This window comes from Castor canadensis, chromosome 5 (assembly GCF_047511655.1).
Source record: "Castor canadensis chromosome 5, mCasCan1.hap1v2, whole genome shotgun sequence".
Classification (NCBI taxonomy): domain Eukaryota; kingdom Metazoa; phylum Chordata; class Mammalia; order Rodentia; family Castoridae; genus Castor; species Castor canadensis.
In genome coordinates this window covers 159,323,103-159,342,752 of record NC_133390.1, presented here as the reverse complement: position 1 = coordinate 159,342,752, position 19,650 = coordinate 159,323,103, and the positions used below count along the sequence as shown (strand labels likewise).

Here is a 19,650-nt window from a genome sequence, read left to right as displayed (position 1 = left end):
TTTACTGGTCTCCAGATATAATCCTAAACATCACTGTTACCAGGAGGCCTTTTGAGACCCTCCCTCAGGAAAGATTGGGTGTCCCTCCAGTACACTCAGAGCTCATCTTCTAGACCAGCTCTGAGGGCAGGGGTAGCCTGAGCTCTACTTATGTCCAGGTGCATGTCACTTCAGCTTTCTCACACCCTCTGAGGTTCTGCAAGGCCCAGGGTAGCAGGAAGCCTCTGAGTTCAGCCAGATGGGCTCTGTTCTTGGCTCTTACTTCCCCTGGAGTGACTCACCTGCAGCCTTTGCTGTGCTGATTCCCGCTCCAGGACAGAGGCTTGTAGGAACATGGCTATCTCCTGTAGACTGTTGATGCTGGCCTTGCTCTGGGCCAGGGACTGTGACAGGTCCCGGGCCTTCTCCCTCCACTCAATCTCCCTGGCCTCTGTCTGCCTCAGGGCTACTTGTAGTCGCTCCAAGTCCTGCTGCAGCGTGGGCTCTAAAGAATCTAATTTTGAGGATGACTCCTCCACTGGGGAGGTTCTGTAGCTAGGGGGAAAGGCTCCCACATTCTTCCTTTGCTGGGCCTCCCTCAGTTCTAGGATTTCCTCTTCCTTTTTGGATAGTGTCATCTGTAATTCCTTTAGACTCTCACAAAGGCTTCTGGTCTCTTTTCTCTCTTGTCCCTGACTCTGCTTCTGTTGGATAGCATTCTCTTGGCTCCTCTGAGCCAGAGACTTCTCCAGCAGTTGCCCCTGTTCCTTTTGCTGCCTCAGTTCTTCATCCTTCTGGGCAAGTGCCTGATGGAGCTGCTGCATGTCCTCCTGGTGTTGGAGATACTGGTCCTGGATATCACTTTCACGCATCCTCAGGGCTTCCTCCAGCTGCCGGGCATGTGCCTGGCAGGCATCCAGGGTGGCTCGAAGGGTGTTAGTACTGGCCTCCAGACTGTGGCTCAATTCAATCTGTTCAAGGAGACTTTGCTCTTTCTCCTGCAGGGCAGCCTGGACCTTGCTGAGGGCCTCCTGCAGAACCTCTGCCTGACTCCATGCAGCCTCCTCCTGATGCTGAGAGGACTGGCTTTCTGCCCGCAGAGCCTCCAACTCCTGGTCCCGTTCCTTGAGCATGGCATCTGCCTGCAGCCAGCTTTCCTGCAGGGTCCTGACTTCTGCTTCATGCTCCTGTGCCTGCTCAGCACACTGCTGCTCAAGGGCCAGCAGAGTCTTCTCCTGCTCCCGAAACTCAGCCCTCAGGTCTCCCAACACCTCCTCCAGGGCCTGCACCTGCCGTCCCTCCACTTCCAGCTCTTCCTGGAGACTTCGTACCAGCTCCTTGTGCTCCTCAAGCTCTCGGTGGTGCTCTTTCAGTGTCACATGGGCCTGCTCCAGAGCTGACTGGAGTGTGGTTACCTTTTCCTTCATGCTCTCCTTCTGAATCTGAGCTTGTTGCTGTTCTTGCTCCAAGGCCTCAAGTTCCTGGTCCCTTTGGGCCAGGGCTCTCTGGGCCTCTTCCAGCTGACCCTGAAGTAACTGCTCTTTCAGCTCTCCTTGTTCCTTGGCTTCCTGCAGGTGCTGCTGCAGGATCACTATTTCCTGCTCTCGCTGGGTCAGGAGCAGGTTGGTCTCACCCACCTTCCTGTGCAAACCCTGGAGCTGCTGCTCCAGCTGGTCCTTGTGCTCCTGAAGTTCCTGGATGCATTCCTGCTGGCATTCTACTTCCTTCTCCTTATCACGCAGGATCAGCTTCATGTGTTCTAGATTTCCTCTCTGTGCTTTTCTAGGACTCTTCCCTTCCTCTGTCTGCTCCTGCATCAATGGCCTTTGAGAGGCCAGATCCCGGCCACGCTCTCTCAAGGACAGCTTGATTTGCTCCAGGTCCTCTTCTAAGATCTTGGTCTGCAGAGTCCTTTGGTCTTCCAGACCCTGAATCCTCTCTTTCTGGAGCATCAGTTCCTGGCCCTTCTGCTCCAGGTTCTGAGTCAGATGCTCTTTCTGCCTCTGTAGCTCCTCAATCTGCTGGCGCTGGGACTTCACCTCCTGCTCCCTCTCCTGCAGCTCTCTTGACAAAACAGTGCTGTGGCTCTCCAACTCATGGAGCTGGCTGCTTTGCACCTGTACCTCCTGGCTCCTTTCTTCCAGATCCAGTGTGAGGTGAGTCAGAGCCACCCTTTGCATTTCTCTCTGGCCCTCCAGCTCCTCGATCACCTTCTGCTGGTCCTCCACCTTGTGATGGCTTTCCTCCAGCTCCAGGGTTAGGCATTCCAGAGTCACCAATTGCTTTTTCAAATCCTGAATCTGTGCTCTCTGGGACTCAATTACTTGGGCCTTCTTCTCCAGTTCCAGAAGCTGATGCTCCAAGACATTCCTTTGAGTCTCCCGATCTTTCTCAAGCTCTTTGATCTGTTCTCGTTGCACAGTCAGCTTCTGCTCTCGCTCCTGGACAGCCATGGGCAGGTGCTCTAAGACAGACCTACACTTCTCTAGCTCCTGAATCTGTTCTTGTTGCAGATCAACTTCTTGGTTCCTCTTCTTCAGGTCCAAAGACAGCAGTTCCAGAGCAGCCTTCTGCATTTCCCTCTGCTTCTCTAGTTCCTGGATTTCTCCCTGCAAAGTCTCTACTTCCCCCTCTCTTTCAGACAGGGTCTGGGCCAGCAGAGCCAGATTTTCCTGCAAAGCCTTCCCCTGGGCCACCTTCAGCTCACCCTGCTCTTGCAGAGCCTGGGCTCTCTCCCGCTCACTTTCCACCTCCTCATTTTTCAGTTTTAGTGCTGAGCGTGCTGTTCGCAGATCTTCTTCTAGAACCCCAGCAGCACTTGCCTGGGCCCTCGCTTCTGTAACACATGCTTGCAGGTGTTCTACCTGAGCCATTAGGTCCTCCTTGGCTGCCTGAAGTAACTCTCGTTCACTCTGGAAAACAAGAGGCAAAACCACCTTAGACTGGGTTAATCCACTCCAACACCAGCTTTCTTTTTCTTGTTTTGTGGCAATAGCAGTGATAAGGACTTGGACAAAATAAGTACTGCATTCCACTTAAGTTGATCCTGTAAAAGAGCAGCCCTGACACCTCCGAGGCAGGAATCTACTATTCTCAGGGAAGACAGTCTAGTGTGAATGAGTTATCCCAGACTCTGGTCTTTCAGGGCAAGGGGCAAAACTCTCAACCGCAATTCAGAAAAAGTAATTCGAGAAAGATTCACTATGACCTTAATAGTGGCCTTCAGGAACATGGGGACAGCCAGAGGAACTGAAAGACTTGCTGAAGGAAGCTGGGATCACATGGCCACAGGCCAAGGCAGGCCTAGGAGCCAGAGCCTTGGGCTTTAAGGTACTATTCCTGAGGCACCCCTCCCCAAACTACACATCACCTGGGCTTCCATTCTCTGCAGTTCTGCCTGCCGTAGGCGACTTTGTAAGGACACCACAGTCTCATGCAGGTTCCTCAGCTCAGATTCCAGGGAGTTCTGTTTTCCTTCCCACTTGGATTTCTCTTTGAGAAGACAAAGGTAATGGAGTCAGGCCCGTGGTCAGGGTTGGGAGAACACAGGGGTGTAGAGGCAGATGGAGGATGGAGTACAGAATCAAAGGGGTAGAAGGCCAAGAAAGAGAGAATTACATTCAGTATCCTAAGACATCACCCATCTGCCAGCTGCTCCTATTGTTTAGGCTCCCTGCTGCTTACAGATATGCATCTGGATCTGTTGTCACTCCTAGCATTGCTGGTAATTCCTCATCTTGAACACAAAAATCCTCAACCATGGACTCCAGACAAGGTTGAGCTAGCTCATAGTACTTGTTACTTCCAGCCTCAAATTATGTGGTTTTTTCAGAGGTTCCAAGAGACCTGGTAGCTCTCTGGCTGCCACTCATTTCTGCAACATACCCTGGAATGTAGTTCTTTTTGTGGGGATCTCCAGGAGCCCTTGAATGACCTTAAAAGGGCCCAGAGCCTCCCCCTAAGAAATCCTCTCAAGACCCTTCCCTCTTCTTTCCAAGTGGTCAGCAGCGTTCCTAGCCTTTGGCTGTGGTGTCAGTATGTTCTCCCTCATTGCTTTCTCCCAAACAAGCCCATGATCCTCCTGCCATCAAAGCCTATTTTAAGGGCATAGATAGAAATGATAAAAAATTAGTAACATGGTCTCAGAGTCCTGGCCCTAGGTTTCTATAGTTTTTTTGTTTGTTTTAGCTTTTTGAGACAGGGTCTCAAGTTGGTCATAAACTCACTATGTAGCCCAGGCTGAACAACCCTCCCCCCAACTGTTGTGGTACTAGAGTTTGAACTTAGGACCTTGCGCTTGCTAGGCAAGCACTTTACCATTTGAGCCATGCATCCAACTCCCCCTCCTTTTTTTTTTTTTGGTCTTCTTTAGAGACACAAAACAGAAGCCCAGCCAGCTCCTTCTCAGTTTACCAAATCTGTTCTTCCTAATCCCTTCATTCAGGATGGCCTGCAAAGGCCAAGCAAAGCAGAAAAATAGTTCAAGGGAGTCATCAGTCCTTTGCAGATACATAAGACATCATTTCACATTTGTGGGTCTGTTCCTAACATTTCTGGTTCCCACCTGTTTCTTTTCTCCTCCAAACCTTCCCACCTACACAGCTTACCTTCCTGGCTCTGGGAGAGTTGTCTCTGCAGGTCCTGCAACTCTGACTGGACCTGGTTCTTCTCAGCCTCCACATCAGTTAGACACTGTGTCAGCTTCTGGGCCTGGTTCCTCAGATCATCCTGAGAAAGGTAGGGCTGAACTCAAGCTCCTCATTGGCACAAAGTTATCCTAGCCAGGGCTCAAGCTCCCTCCTCACTCCTAGCCTCTCAGGTTACTGAATTACCTCTGAACTCATATGCATTTAGCTCCCTGAAGTGAGGGTGGGCTCTGTTCCAATTGACAGGAACTAAGAAGCCCCATTAATCTATGTCTTTTGAAAAAAAAAACTGCTCAAGGTCCTATTCCAGGGCATAACTCTTTCTACACAAATGTCTATTCAAAGGTTAGCCCAAAGTCACCTTTTTCTTCTGCCCCTCTGAGCCCGTATGGACTGTCCCTATCTCCTAGTTCCAATAGTGCATCATTTGTATCTGTTACTGAGCTAATTCTGTCAGTTCTGTTTTATCACGATGCAATTTGGTCTCCCACCATGTCAGAAGCCTTCTTGAGGATAGAAATTAGGTCTTTCTCTTTGTATCACAGCTCAGAGTGGCTGCATATAGATGGCACTCAATTTGTATTATATGTTAGGTTCACAGTGAGGTGGAATTTGTGGAACCTTTAGTTCAGCACTAAGCTTAGAAAGCAGCAACCTCAAATCTCAGTGGTCCCCAACTTGCCAGTTTCCTCTTAGATGCCTGGGCACCAAGAATATATTCCTACCTGAGAAGAAAATGATGCAAAACAAAACCACCCACGTGTTCAGGGTTTTATTGTTTATAGGGCTCCTTCAAGACTCCCACTCACTTAATCCTCACAACAACCCTGGGGGCAGGCATTATCTGCCCTACTTTGCAAGTGAAAACCAGGGCCCAGGATATTCAGCTGCTTAGTTCCAGTTGCTACACAGTTAATAATAGAGGTGGAACTTATCCCAGCTTGATCTCTGAAATAAAACAGGTCAAACTGCCACATTTTACTAGTCTTTGTCTTAACCTTTTCAAAGGAGGTGGAGCTAAAGAAAGGAGAGCAGAGAACATACACAGGCCTGCTGAGTCTTCCACAGGTCTTGGTGAAGCTTGTGGAGGGCAGATGCTATGGCCTCAACTGAGACAGCAGTCAAGAGGGGCCCTCTCTTAAAAAGGCTCCTAGCTCCATTCTGGTCTGAAGAAATGAAGGAAAACCTCATCACCTGGCTGCCACTATGTAAAGAAATAGCCATCCCTCCTCCTGACAAGACCTTGGTCCTCCCCCTTTTAGAAGTTCACATACTTTCTGGTTTTTTATATCCCAGGCACTGTGGTAGGCACTAGATAATGCTAGCTACTATTTGTTATGCATTTATGTGCCAGGAACTAGTGAGCTACTTACATTTGTAATCTCAGTAACTCCTTGGAAAAAATCTAATAACCCTCATTTTAATAACCCTCATTTAGGTTGAGGAAAGTCAAGCTCAAAGAAGTTAGGTGACTTGCCCACTGTCATATAGCTAGCAAATGGCAGAGCAGAAATGGGGTTCAAACTCACCCAGAATTAATCCCAGAGCCTGTGGCCTTAACCTTGACACAATATTGCCTGAGGAACTGTATTCCCCTCCCTTCTCCCTTGGGAGCTAAGCCTGGCTTTGGTACAAAAGACTTAGTTCTTGGTTGGTAGCCTCACCTGGCTCAGGGTCCCAGAGGGAGTGAGCAGAGTCTCCCCCACCCCTCAGCTCAGGCCTGTTCTCACACACAAACCCAAAGGCCTGCTGCAGGACAGAGTAAAGGCTGGCCAACTGGGCCTGGGCCTGGTTCCCGGGCTGCTGCTCAGTGACCAGAGCCTCCAGCTGGCTCTCAGTGTTTCGCAGGCGCAGCTGCATTTGGGCTGCTTTGGCCTCCTGGGCCCACAAGGAAGCTCGAAGTTGCTGTTCTGTGATCCGAGAGGCTTCCAGCTCCTCCAGCAGCTGTGCTTCCTGGGCCATAAAGTCAGCTTCTTTTTCCTTCACCTCCTGCCTCAGCAATTCCACCTGCCAGGGAGGAATTAGGCTCATTCTGAACAGGGAGTGGATACCTTCCCAGGCCTCAGTCCACCCAACTTCTGTGCAAAGCTTCACCATGGCAGGAAAGGTTTCAGCAGATTTAGATCCCCAACAGGCAGGGAGGGCTCTGAGTTGAGTGGTACTCTAGATCTGACACTTGGAGGCAACCAGCTCCTGACACACAGGACCAGGCTACACTAATGGACTCTTGCTATGTTTGCCCAGGCAGACAGATATGCCAGTTCCCTGCTATGACTGGAACTCTGCCATGAAACCCTGACAACCAGAAGTCAAACTCAGGGCTGTCTATCAGGGAGACCTATGTCTTATCACTGTCTAGCTCTTACTCTCCTACTCTGTCTCTCCTGGTTCCATCTCTCCTCTGGACCCAGGCCAAGAATCCTACTATGAGAAAACTAAGTCATCAGAAGTCACCTTGCTGCTGCCTACCTCATGTGGAGTATTTCTTACTCTTCAATTTCCCCTGCTATGCCTTGCCAACCAGGCTATCAGATTCTCCATAAGGGCCATTCTCATCTCTAAATCAGGTTCCCAAGCCCTGACCCTGCCCAGTCCTGACTTTCTCCTCCTCCTAGGGCTGTTGGGGTCCCAGCCTATTTTGTTACTAGGAAAAAGAGGCTGACGGAGTGGCTCAAGTGGTAGAGTAAGCATACGTAGCAAGCATGAAGCCCTGAGTTCAAACCCCAGTACTGCAAAAAAAAAAAAAAAAAAAGGAAAAGGAAAAAGAGAAGTGTCCTCTCCATGAAAGGACTGAGAGCAGTCACCCTACTATTACTGCAGAAGCAGGCCTCCATCAAGAAGCATGGACCATAGCCACAGAAGGAAGTACCTGGGCGCTGAGCTCTTTCTGCCCTTCCTGGGCCTTCTGCATATCTTGGCGCAAGGAGTTCAGCTCTTGCTGTTGAACACAGTCAGCTTCTTGTAAAACAATGAGTCTCTGTTCCTTTTCTACCAGTGACAGAGTTAGGCTAAAAAGAAACAAATGACTAGGTCATTCTTTCAGGGAGTAATGAACTACTTCTCATCTGACTATTCTAATCATAGCATTAATAATTAAAAATAGAAATAGTAATGATAATTACAGCATCACAATAAAAGCTACCATTTATTGAGCACCTACTGTGTGCTCCTAGGTAATTCATATGATGCTCATCTTAACTTCAGTTTATTCTTCTCTGCTAAATTCCAAATGTATCTATACACATTCTTCAAATTCAGTATGCCTAATCTTCCCATCCTTTACGTACTTCAACTCCGCATTTCCTATTGTGTTCCTTACCTCACAGAAATGTACCTTCATCCAATGTTACAACATAGAAACACTGACCACTTCAGAGTTGCCCCTTCATCTGCCCACATCCAATCCATCACTTTATGTAATTGAGTCTAACTCCCTTAACATCTCTTAAATCTCTTTCAGTCTTTCCCCCATACATATACACAACTACCCTGGTAGTAGCCTTAGTATCTCTTATCTGGACACCTGTACAAGCCTCCTAGCTTGTCTTTCTGCCTCTAGTGTCACCACCAAAAGGATCTGTCCCTCCTCAAGCTCTTGCAGCACTGAGAACGCATGCTGCTTTCCGTTCTGAATGCTCTCATGTTGTTCCTAGTGTTTCATACCATTACAATTCCTTCTGTATGTTATAAAGTGGATTGTGTCAATTTCCCAGTGGTTTCCTACTAAACAAAAATAATCTACAAACTCCTTGCCATGGCCTACAACATCCTGAATGAGAAGGACTTGTCCAGCTCTCTTCACTCACATGTTCCGGTTACAGCACATTCTGAGTTTCACCAAACACGGTAAGCTCAGTGTTTGATGAGTCTGTAACCTTAGAGCCTCTGAGCATGACTTCTATTCCAACTGTTTGGAGCTTTCCTTCACTCCTTTGTGTGGGTGGCTCCATTACATCCTTCAGTGCTGGTTTAAATGCATCCTCCTGAGAAAGGCCTTCCCAAACACCTTTCTTTCTTTTTTTTTTTTTTTTAATTTTTCTTTTATTATTCATATGTGCATACAAGGCTTGGTTCATTTCTCCCCCCTGCCCCCACCCCCTCCCTTACCACCCACTCCGCCCCCTCCCCCTCCCCCCCCAATACCCAGCAGAAACTATTTTGCCCTTATTTCTAATTTTGTTGTAGAGAGAGTATAAGCAATAATAGGAAGGAACAAGGGTTTTTGCTGGTTGAGATAAGGATAGCTATACAGGGAGTTGACTCACATTAATTTCCTGTGCGTGTGTGTTACCTTCTAGGTTAATTCTTTTTGATCTCACCTTTTCTCTAGTACCTGTTCCCCTTTTCCTATTGGCCTCAGTTGCTTTAAGGTATCTGCTTTAGTTTCTCTGCGTTAAGGGCAACAAATGCTAGCTAGTTTTTTAGGTGTCTTACCTATCCTCACCCCTTACTTGTGTGCTCTTGCTTTTATCATGTGCTCATAGTCCAATCCCCTTGTTGTGTTTGCCCTTGATCTAATGTCCACATATGAGGGAGAACATACGATTTTTGGTCTTTTGGGCCAGGCTAACCTCACTCAGAATGATGTTCTCCAATTCCATCCATTTACCAGCGAATGATAACATTTCGTTCTTCTTCATGGCTGCATAGAATTCCATTGTGTATAGATACCACATTTTCTTAATCCATTCGTCAGTAGTGGGGCATCTTGGCTGTTTCCATAACTTGGCTATTGTGAATAGTGCCACAATAAACATGGGTGTGCAGGTGCCTCTGGAGTAACCTGTGTCACAGTCTTTTGGGTATATCCCCAAGAGTGGTATTACTGGATCAAATGGTAGATCCATGTCTAGCTTTTTAAGTAGCCTCCAAATTTTTTTCCAGAGTGGTTGTACTAGTCTACATTCCCACCAACAGTGTAAGAGGGTTCCTTTTTCCCCGCATCCTCACCAACACCTGTTGTTGGTGGTGTTGCTGATGATGGCTATTCTAACAGGGGTGAGGTGGAATCTTAGCGTGGTTTTAATTTGCATTTCCTTTATTGCTAGAGATGGTGAGCATTTTTTCATGTGTTTTCTGGCCATTTGAATTTCTTCTTTTGAGAAAGTCCCAAACACCTTTCTAAAGCAGGTCTCCTCTCTCTCACTTCCATTTCAGTACCCTGTTTCTTTCCTCACACCATGTCTCATAATCTGTAATAATTTGTTTGGAGAATTATTTAATTAAAATCTTTCCCATAAAAACTACAAGTTCTATTGACTCAGGGACTGCACGCTATCTAGTTTATCACTGTATCTCTAACTCTGGCATAGTGCTTGGTACATAATGGGTGTTCTCTAAATATTTACTAAATGAATGGAGTCTAAGCTTTGAAGACAGGGACCACGTCCTCTCCACATAGCTACATGTACACACCAGACCTAGACATGAAAGGTGAAGTCACATGAGCAAAGAACTGTCAATGCCACAGTAACCATTATAGCCAGAAAGGCAAAAGCTGCCTCCATGGCTGTTTAACCTACTTGGCTTTCTCTCTTTCTAGTTCCTTCTGAATTCGACTATATTCCTGCGCTTCTTTCAGCTTCTCTTGAACCTCTTGCTCCACCAGCCTGTAAGAGTCATCCTGGGCCACCAGCTGAGACTTCAAGTCTTCTACCTGGAAGGTTAAGGGCATAAAAATCATATGGCAGGGCAGGGGGCCAGTAGAATGCTTCTAGCCTAGGGCTTTAGGGTCTTGCAGGGTGTAACACAGTCAGTGGCCCCTCTTTAGAACCCTGGAAGTTCCACCAATTCTTACACTGTTCTTAACTGCCCACTTCCCCAGTATCATTCAGCTAGGAAATCTGTCTTCCCAGCCTCACAAATGCTGCATAAAGGCAGGCACAAATAAAACTCAACTGAATAGAACTATATCCAAAAGCAAAGTGAAGGGTAAATGTATAGTGATTGTATTTTTTAAATAAAAAAATCAGAACATCTAATATAAGATAATTTGAAGGAAAAGCAGTCTGAGTAGGAAAAGCAACCTGGTATATAAAACATTGAACTTAGCCAGGTGTAGTAGTGAGTGTACTACCACATGAGTTATTCCCCTAGCCCTTTTGTCTTTGTTTTTGATATAAGGTCTTACTAACTTTGTTGGCCTTGAACTCTCAATCTTCCTGCCACTGCCTCCCAAGTAGCTAGGATTACAGGTGTGTGCTAGCATACCTGAGAATCATGAGTGTGAGGCCAGACTGGGCTACAGAGTGAGACTTTTGTCTCAAAAAAAAAAAAAAAGAACATCAAGAACAAAACAAAAACACTGGATTTAGGGTGAGAATAAGAATAATAATAGAACCTGGGCATGCCTGAGAAAATCTAAGCTCTATGATCACTCTAGACAAAGAGATTACAGTGGTGCCTGGGTCGCCTGGAAACAATCTCCCTTGGATACCAAAATCTGCAGATGCTCACGTTCCTTTATAAATTGCATAGTATTTGCACATGACCTATGCACAGCCTCTGATAAATTTTAAATCATCTCCAGATTACTTGTTATACCTAATACAATGTGAATGCCATGTTTATGCTATTGTTTAGAGAATAATAAGAATAAGAAGTCTTTGCATTTTTTCCCCAAATATTTTCAGTTGACTGTTGGTTGAATCTGTTGATGTGGAACATGCAGATTCAGAGGGCCAACTGTACTATTCCAACTGAATAGCACCTGCTCAGTTCTGAGCATCCTTCAATTTTCCATTCAGTACCATCACCTATCCCTGTCTTCCTGAGCTCAGGCAGTAGGGCCCAGGTTCTCCCTGTCCTGAAGAGAGGAGTGGGAGGCCCTGGCTGTGCAGGGAAGGGTTATGGGGCAGGGTGGGCAGTAGAGACCTCCTTTTGTAGGTCTATCTTGTCCTGCAGCAAAGTGCTACCCTCTTCTTGGAGGGCAGCAAGATCATCTTTGTGCTGCTGTACTGCCTCCTTCAGCTCCTGCTGAGCCTCCCGGAGCTGGGTCTGCAGCATTTCAGTGGTTTGCTGCAAAGGAAGAAGAAGCAGTGAGTGTGGGAAAACTTCTACTGGGGCTAGGTCTTAAAGTCCTCTGCATTGTACAAATACTGTTTCTTCTGTTTGGTTGGCAAAAATTGAGGCAGGAACCACTTTGTTTCTATCTCAACTCCTCACTTCCTGTTCCCTTGCCTTTCTCAAAAAGTGCATGAACTCATCCAGGCTTTTTGGTCAGGGGGTCCGTGAGTTAATAATAGTCCCTCATCCAGACCATTGCAACAGCCTCCTGACTATATCCTTACTTCCATTTGATGGCATGGCCTCTACTTACACAGACACACATTCTCCACTTAGCAATTAAAGTACTTTATTAAATATATATCCAAGGATAGCAATGTAGCTCGGTTGAGCGTTTGCCTAGATTGTACAAGTCTCTGGGTTTGATTCTCAGCACCACAAAAAGAAAAAGTGTGTGCGTGTATAAAATCACATTCATATATACATATATATAAATATAAAGTATTTTAAAATACATATAAAATACATACTTTTTTTTATATACATTTAAATTTTTATTTTTTATATATTGACATGTAAGTCCTGCCCACCTCTGCTTTTAAAGTATCATCCTCCACTTTCCCACTGCCCTTAGAATAAACCCAAGCTCCTACTATGGCTGAGGAAGGACTCCTCTCCACTTGTCCCTAAGCTCATCACTCTGTAGTCATACTCTGGAACTTCCTGAGCCTTTACTTATCTGTTCTGGGGCCCTTATAACAGCTAAATCCTCTGCTTCAAGAAGTTCAAATGGTTGGCTTCTTTCCTTTCCTTTTTTTTTTTTTGGCATGCATGTATGTGTGTGCATGTGTGTTACTAGGAATTGAGCTCAAGGACTCAAGCATGCTACGCAAGTTAAGTGCTCTAACATTGAGCTAAATCCAAGCCCCATTCCCCCTTTTTTAAATTTTGAGACAGGATCTCACCAAGTTGCCTAGGCTGGCCTTGATCATGCTTGGCTCTTTTCTTTTTTTTTTTTTCAAGGCTACACTGAGTTGTAATTTACCTACCATACAATTTACTAAGTATATAATTTAGTGGTTTTTAGTATATTCACAGTTCTGCAACTATCACCAAGATGAGTTTTAGAACATTTTCATCACCCCAGAAGCACCCCATTAGTAGACATTCCTCATTCTCTGCCTCACTCTCCACCCACTAATCTACTTTCTGTCTATAGGTTTGCCTATTCTCGATATTCCATATAAATGGAAGATAATATACAGCCTCTTTATGTCTGGCTTCTTTCACTTAGCATAACGTTTTCAAAGTTCATCTATATTGTATGTGGGATTGGCTTCTTTTAAAACTTTAAGTTTCAGCTCAAATGTCACTTCCTCATTGAGGCCCTCCCTGACCCTTGTATAAAGTGACTTCCCTTGAATCACTCTCAATTACATTATCTTATTTATTTCCTTGATGGCACTTATTACAATCTGTAACTACCTCATTTATCTTGTGTCTGTTCATTTTTTGTCTGTCTCTGCCACCAGAATTTAAGTTCTTTGAGGACAAGGACCATGTCTACCCTGTTGTCTGTTTGGCCATACCCTTATGTACCTGTCATATATCAGCACCTAGCACAGGTCCTGATGCACAAGAAGTACCAAAGAACTATTCATAGCCAGGTGCTGGTGGCTCACACCTGTAATGCTAGCTACTCAGGAGGCAGAGATCAGGAGGATGGCAGTTTGAAGCCAGCCCACACAAATAGTTCTGGAGACCCTATATTGAAAATACTTAACACATAAGGGCTAGTGTAGAATGCCTGCCTAGCAAGCATGAGACCCTGAAACCCCAGTACCACCAAAAAAAGAAAAAAAAAAAAAGGACTATTAGTTGTTGAGTGGGTGAATGAACACCCAGGACCATCCTCCATACCTGCTCCTTTAACTTCTGAACCTTCATGTCCTGCCTCAGCCGTTCCAGCTGTTGGCTGGCATCTGCCAGCTCCTTCTGAGTCTGCAGCAGTGTCTCCAAGAGGGATACTCTCTCCTTCTCCGTTTCCAGTTGCATCTGTGGAGGGACAGGAAGAGCTCAGGGTTATCATGCTCACCCAGCAGTACAGCTGCTCTAGGGCTCTTCCAACAAATAGGGTTCAGGCTGAGGGAAAAGGAAGGTCTGAGCCTACTGACTCACAACCAGGAAATACAAAGGTTCTCACTGGTTTGCAAGCAGACAGGATGTGGTAGATGTTAGCCCTCCCTCAGGAAGTATGACATACTGCCTGCCTTGCAGCTAACTGCGAAAATCACCCCACTCACTGGTGGCAAAGTAGGTAGCCCTGCTATCTTCTGGAAGCCCCTCTTAGCCCACTCTTAGCAATAGCAAAGGAAGTGGCCAAAGGTCAGGGGATCACAGAAGGAGCCCAGCTTCAATCCTCCTAGCTTCCCACCTGGCAGAGGGTGCTGTCAGCCTGGGTCCGTTCCTCTTCCCTCTGTGCCTGGATGGCCTCGGTTTCTATTTGCTGTTCCTTCAGCCTCATTTCCAGCTCCATTCTTTCCCTCTCTAGGCGCTCTAGGACCTTTGTCAGCTCCTGCTGGTGGAGAGAACGCTCTTTCTCCTGGCCATGTGAAGAAAATGATGCTGTTAGAAACCAACAGGTAAGGAGAGGAAGCAGGAGAACAGGTTTGGAATAAGAATCTTTTTACTACTCCTCTCTGTGTGACTTGGGCATCCCTCTAAGCCTGTTTACTTATCTATAAAGTGAGGTTTAATAATCCTGCCTTATGAATCAAATTTTATGAGTCAAATGAGACTTATATATATATACATGTATGTATGCATATTTCAAGGGCTGGGGGCATGACTCAAGCGGTAGAACACTCTCTAGCTAGCACAAAGCCCTGAATTCAAACCCTGATACTACACACACACAAAAAAGATACAATATAGTAATGTGCTTTCTAAAGTCCTTATATAAGCTACAAATGTCATTTTCAAAGCCATCCACCTCATAATTGACAGCTCTAACAATGAACTGAGGTGTCAACTCAGTCTCCTTGTTGCTCCCTCTCCTCTGCTTAGGATGCGAAGTTAGCATCCCCCAGTCCAGAAGGGGGGAAAAAAAAAAACCCAAAACAACCTGGTCCAGTGCAGATGTTTCCCTACATTACATAAGAGATTTAAGATGAGGATCCTGGTTCTCTCACAGATCCATTAATGACCAAAGCCTTTCCTCATCAACCCAATTAGTCCAGGTCCTCTGTTAGATTCTCGGGATAGTGGTGAAAGATTCTGAAGTCAGGTTGCCTGGGTGACAGTCTTTAATTTACTACAACTACTAGAGTATCATCTCAATTTCTCAACTTCTCTGTACCTCAGTTTCCTTATCTTGGGAAATACCAAAAGTCCTCCTAGGATTGCTTTGAGGATTGAGATAAGTCATGAAATCTCTTTAAATGGTGCTTAGCACACAGCAAGCAGTCAGCATATGAGGCAGCATCACCACATCAGTGGTTCCCTGTACCTTTCCTTTGAAATGGTGGTAAGTTTGCAGTCATCTATTCATTTAACAGGAATGCCTCTAGTGGTTCAGCCCTTTCCAACATGACAAGAGGAAAGAGGTCTGTTCATGACTCAGATATGGCTATGGCAGTCAATCCTTTCAGGAAAATCAAGGCTAGCAAATTCATCATTCCGAAGGTTTACATTTATCTGTGGGGTTTTCAGTAGGTGGTATGCCTGATTCTTGCTAGGGAACTAAGTTCTAGACAGTATTCATTCAACAAATATTATCAAGCACCTACTATAGTCTATGCACATACTTCTAGAAACAAGCAAATGGCTACCATCTTGCCACCAAGTCTTCTTTACAATAATAATTAAACCACAAATAAGCATAAAACACAAGTCAAAGTTTATTTCCAGATATCTGACAAATATATCTGAAATCTCCAGCTACTAAGTGGCAAAAAGTACCAATACAATAGTAAGTACATATTTTAACATATCACTGAGCCAACAGGAAAACAATGAAAAATCTCAAGTCTTTGATGTAAAGAGGTAAATAAGCACAGAACTGACTTTCCACTGGAGACATTTGCTTAACCTGTCCCCTTGAAATTCAATTTATGATTATTTGGGGGAAAGACAACAGGAGGCAAAGGGTGGGGATTTAGGAGATTCCCATATAAATCTGAACCTCCAAAAAGTTGTAACAGGCATCAATAAAATTTGGCCAGATCTGGTCTGCCGCCAATTGCTATATGGAATATGATAAAAATGTTCTCTCTCTCTCTCTCTCAGTAGTACTGGGGTTTGAACTCAGGACCTTATGCTTGGTAGACAGGCGTGCTACATGCCACCAGCTAAAATAAATGATGATATAAACAAATAAAGATGTTTAATTTGTGATATTAAACTAGTTAGAACTGAACATATTAAACAAAACAGCATATAAGCCAGGGAGGAGTGAAAGTAAGTAAATTATTCTAAGGCTCTTGGGTCATTCAGGAAAATAGTGAAAACAATTATTAATTTTATGTTATTATTTATGTATTTTAAAATATTAAAGGTAACCACTAAAAAAATTTAATTAACACAATATGTTACAACACAAAGTTGTAGAAAGAAAAAAAGAGGGGAAAAAGAATACAACTTAATCATCCAATTTAATTTTCTAAAAGAAGAAAGGTGATCCTTCCTTGAAAGATATGAAAAGGCAGGACATGATAGAAATGAATCCAAAGCACACATAAAATCACAATGACAACAAACTGAATTAGATAATTAAAACAAAATAGGGCTGGCAGAATGGCTCAAGTGGTAAAGTGCTTACCTAGCAAGTATGAGACCCTGAGTTCAAAACCCCAGAGGGAGGGAGGGTGGGAGGAAGGAAAGAAAGGAAACACAGTTCTTAATTGGGCAAGAACGCACTCAAGACCTTCCTCTGCTCCACTTATATCCTGGGGTCAGTTTAATAATCAATCAGCTGGTGCAATGGCTCAAGTGGTAGAGCGCCTACCTAGCAAGTGTGAAGCCCTGAGTTTAAACCCAAGTGCTGCCCCCCCAAAAAAAAAAAAAAAGATTAATAAATCATTCATCACAGGGTCCATTTTAAATTTTCTATACATACTGAAAAATAAAACAAAAGCCAATAATAATGGCTACACATCACCAGGAACTATTCTTAGTGTTTTTCATGTATTAACTGATCTAATAGGTGAAAACTGGATGTCACACTTTGGTGACTAAATTGCACACTTCTAAGCAGCAGTAAGTGTATCAAGAGTCAGTAGCTGGCACACTCACTGACGGGAGGCCAAGTCTGCTTCTCCCACTCCCCAGCCATGTCCACCACCTACCCATTTCTCTAGGAGTTGGTTCACCTCCTCCTCATGGGCCACCTTTTGCTGCTCCAGGGCGGTTTGCCCCTCTTGCTCAGCCCGGGCCAGCTGTCTGGCTGCCGTATCTTGCTCCTGCTCTGCCCGGCTCCTTTCAGAATCCAGTTCCAGCTTCAGACACCTCACTTCCCCTAGAATGCCAGGCAGAAACACTTCTTGGCCTCTGCCCCACTTCTTTTACCTAATAATATTCTCCCACTCCACTTCCTAAACTTCATGAGCAACTTTCATCTAGAAGGCCCTAAGACTGGTTGTAGAAGGGTTCCCACTGCCTTCCTGGTTTCCAACATACCCATGGAATGGATTATGCCCCATTCCAGTTGGGTTCTCACCTTGGATTACTTCCTTGGCTTGAGTGATAGTCTGAATCTGGACCTCCAGCTGCCCCTTGGTGACCTCTATCACAGAATTTTGTTGTTGGGCCTCAAACAGACTGTTCTCCAGTTGCTCCTTGGCTGAGCTGTGAGATTCAGGCATCAGGAAGAAGCCTTACCCATCAAGATTCCTACCTTCCTTAAGGAGTTGGGTCTAAGAATTGGCTTCCTGAAGAAGTTGGGGGAATCAATTATAAATTCACAACTCATTTAGAATTCATATACTTAGGGTAGGGAGCTTAGCGTGGCTTCTCTTTGCCTTGCAAAGCTTGTGTGCCTGGCTGAACTACGTTTGGGCCCTACCTAAGCCCCATAAGTTGTTCAGAAAGGTCCTGGCGGTCCCGCTCCACAGCCTGCAGCCGCACTTCTAGAGCTGCCCTCTCCCGCACTAGGGCCTCTTTCTCTTGGCCTGTCCTGGCAAGCACTTCCTCCTGTCGCTTTGCCTCCTGATGCAGCTGCTCCAGCTGAGCTGTTGCTGCCTCCTTTTGGTGATGTGCCTGAGAAGAAGAAATTGGTGAGATACAGAGAAGAGGTAGAATCTCTCTAGGCAGCTCTTGGCTCCAGAGATTTAGGGTCAAGCACTGTGAGCTCTAAGCATTGTTCGCTTAGTAATAAGTAGCATTTATTTATTTCCCTAATAAACCCTCAAAGCCCCTAGCCCAGGAAGGGTTCTTCTATAAGGGAGACCCTGTGCTAGGGACAGTAGGAGACCTGAACCTATGGGGCTTTTAGTTTTAAGAAGTAAGACACACACATAAAATACTAGTCAGTGACCAGTGTTCTGAGGAAAGAACTCTGAGAAAGGAGATCATATATAATTATTAGGGCAATTAGAGGTTTGGTAGGGGAGGTCATTTATTGGTTCAGGAAAAAATTTACTGAGTCCTGCTATGTGTTTAGCACTGAGTTAGAGGAATAAAACAAGTAAGACACAGCCTTGCCTTCAGGGACATGCAAACAGATAACAGTATGAAGGGTGGAATGGTATGAGGTGTAGCGTAGTATATAGGAGAAACATCTAATTTAAACTGAGGGGTAGAAAGTAGTGGGAAATCTAGGAAGTGAGACTTTTTCACTTTTTTTTGTGGTACTAGGGCTTGAACTCAGGGCTTATACCTTGAGCCACTCCATCAGCCTCCCCCCACCACCTTTTTTTTTTTTTTGTGAAGGGTCTTTTTTCAAGATAGGGTTTCACGAACTATTTGTCAGGGCTAGCTTCGAACCACAATCTTCTTGATCTCTGCCTCCTGAGTAGCTAGGATTGCAGGTGTGAGCCACTGGTGCCTGGTGACTTTTTCACTTTCTGAGTCATTTCTGTAGTGTTCTAATTTTTTACAATAAGCATATATTATACCTTCATGTGATGGTGTCAGTTCTGTTTTCTCACCTCTCTTAATTTCTTTTTAAGTTCTTCCTTTTCTTCTTGGATGCCTCTGAGCTCTGCCTGCAGCTCAGTCCCAGCCTCCTCCACTTGCTGCAGCTGGGTCTCCAGATGAGTTTTCTTTTCCCATAGGGTTTCCCTGCTCCTCTCTGCCTCTGCCAGGTCCACCTGCAAGGCACTTCTTGCCTGCTCTGCTGTCTCCATTCTACTGCACACAGATTGGTTGTCTTGCTCCAACTACTGACCAAAAAGGGAAGTGGGGGTCCAGGGTTTCAAACACAAGTAGTTCCAGTTTCCCTAAGCTGTCCCAAATGCTGATACTGAACTCTAAATGAGATACGGAGCTAATTTTGAGATATGAAGGTCATTTTTGACCTCCAAAGATGAACACGAGTGCTTATAAAAGTGGGAAAAACCTAGACATTTGATCTAGTGCATATATTATATGTAATAGATGGGCTGGATGCTGGAGATGGAGATTTAAAAAGGCAAAATCTTGCTCTCAAAGAATGCAGAATAATGGAGCATAGAACACCTCTGGGGCTTAAACTCAAGAGAACAGAGAGTAACAAGGAGGTTCCCTCACTAAAATTATAGGTTAAATTTATAACCTACAGAAAATTTTTTGGGACTTAGGCTCTTCAGCAGGTTCTTTTCTGGTGATTGCTAATATCTCACTCAACAGAATTAAAAACCTAGTCTTGCTTCCAGGAAACATGGGCCCTTTCCCAGTTCTGATTTAAAGCTCAAAGGTGATTCTGCTGGAGGTATGGGAGAGGAATTTTCCAGTGGTTAAATCTAATCCTTTTGCTTATTTCAGAACTGTGTTTGGGAGCTGATATGCCTTGGCCTGATCCATTAAGGATTCTGCCCTATTATAG

The 19,650-nt window shown here is 45.1% G+C and overlaps 2 protein-coding genes across 25 annotated transcripts in view; one reads left to right on the top strand and one right to left on the bottom strand.

The window, feature by feature from the left end:
• Nucleotides 1–19,650, top strand: part of Gdf5 (growth differentiation factor 5) — a 61,581-nt gene that overhangs the window by 1,357 nt on the left and 40,574 nt on the right. For 4 of the 11 annotated variants that reach the window (XR_012448225.1, XR_012448220.1, XR_012448216.1 and 1 more), the window contains exons 1-2: nt 13,682–13,943; nt 14,182–14,272. The gene's annotated coding sequence lies outside the window, so the exon portion shown is untranslated. Of the gene's footprint in view, nt 1–2,888; nt 3,310–7,626; nt 8,472–13,681; nt 13,944–14,181; nt 14,273–19,650 lie in introns of those variants that run through there. The other 7 variants (XR_012448226.1, XR_012448221.1, XR_012448217.1 and 4 more) reach the window with 4 other exon arrangements.
• Nucleotides 1–19,650, bottom strand: part of Cep250 (centrosomal protein 250) — a 56,360-nt gene that overhangs the window by 12,862 nt on the left and 23,848 nt on the right. For 12 of the 14 annotated variants that reach the window (XM_020156834.2, XM_020156832.2, XM_020156837.2 and 9 more), the window contains 14 exons: nt 18,776–19,006; nt 17,692–17,885; nt 17,347–17,474; nt 16,976–17,145; nt 14,065–14,232; nt 13,551–13,685; nt 11,499–11,642; nt 10,148–10,281; nt 7,495–7,633; nt 6,290–6,632; nt 5,670–5,791; nt 4,587–4,707; nt 3,350–3,471; nt 282–2,891 (listed from right to left, as the gene is read on the bottom strand). In XM_020156834.2, the coding sequence (XP_020012423.2) occupies nt 282–2,891; nt 3,350–3,471; nt 4,587–4,707; nt 5,670–5,791; nt 6,290–6,632; nt 7,495–7,633; nt 10,148–10,281; nt 11,499–11,642; nt 13,551–13,685; nt 14,065–14,232; nt 16,976–17,145; nt 17,347–17,474; nt 17,692–17,885; nt 18,776–19,006 (4,761 nt within the window). Of the gene's footprint in view, nt 1–281; nt 2,892–3,349; nt 3,472–4,586; nt 4,708–5,669; nt 5,792–6,289; nt 6,633–7,494; nt 7,634–10,147; nt 10,282–11,498; nt 11,643–13,550; nt 13,686–14,064; nt 14,233–16,975; nt 17,146–17,346; nt 17,475–17,691; nt 17,886–18,775; nt 19,010–19,650 lie in introns of all 14 variants that reach the window. The other 2 variants (XM_020156844.2, XM_074074631.1) reach the window with 2 other exon arrangements.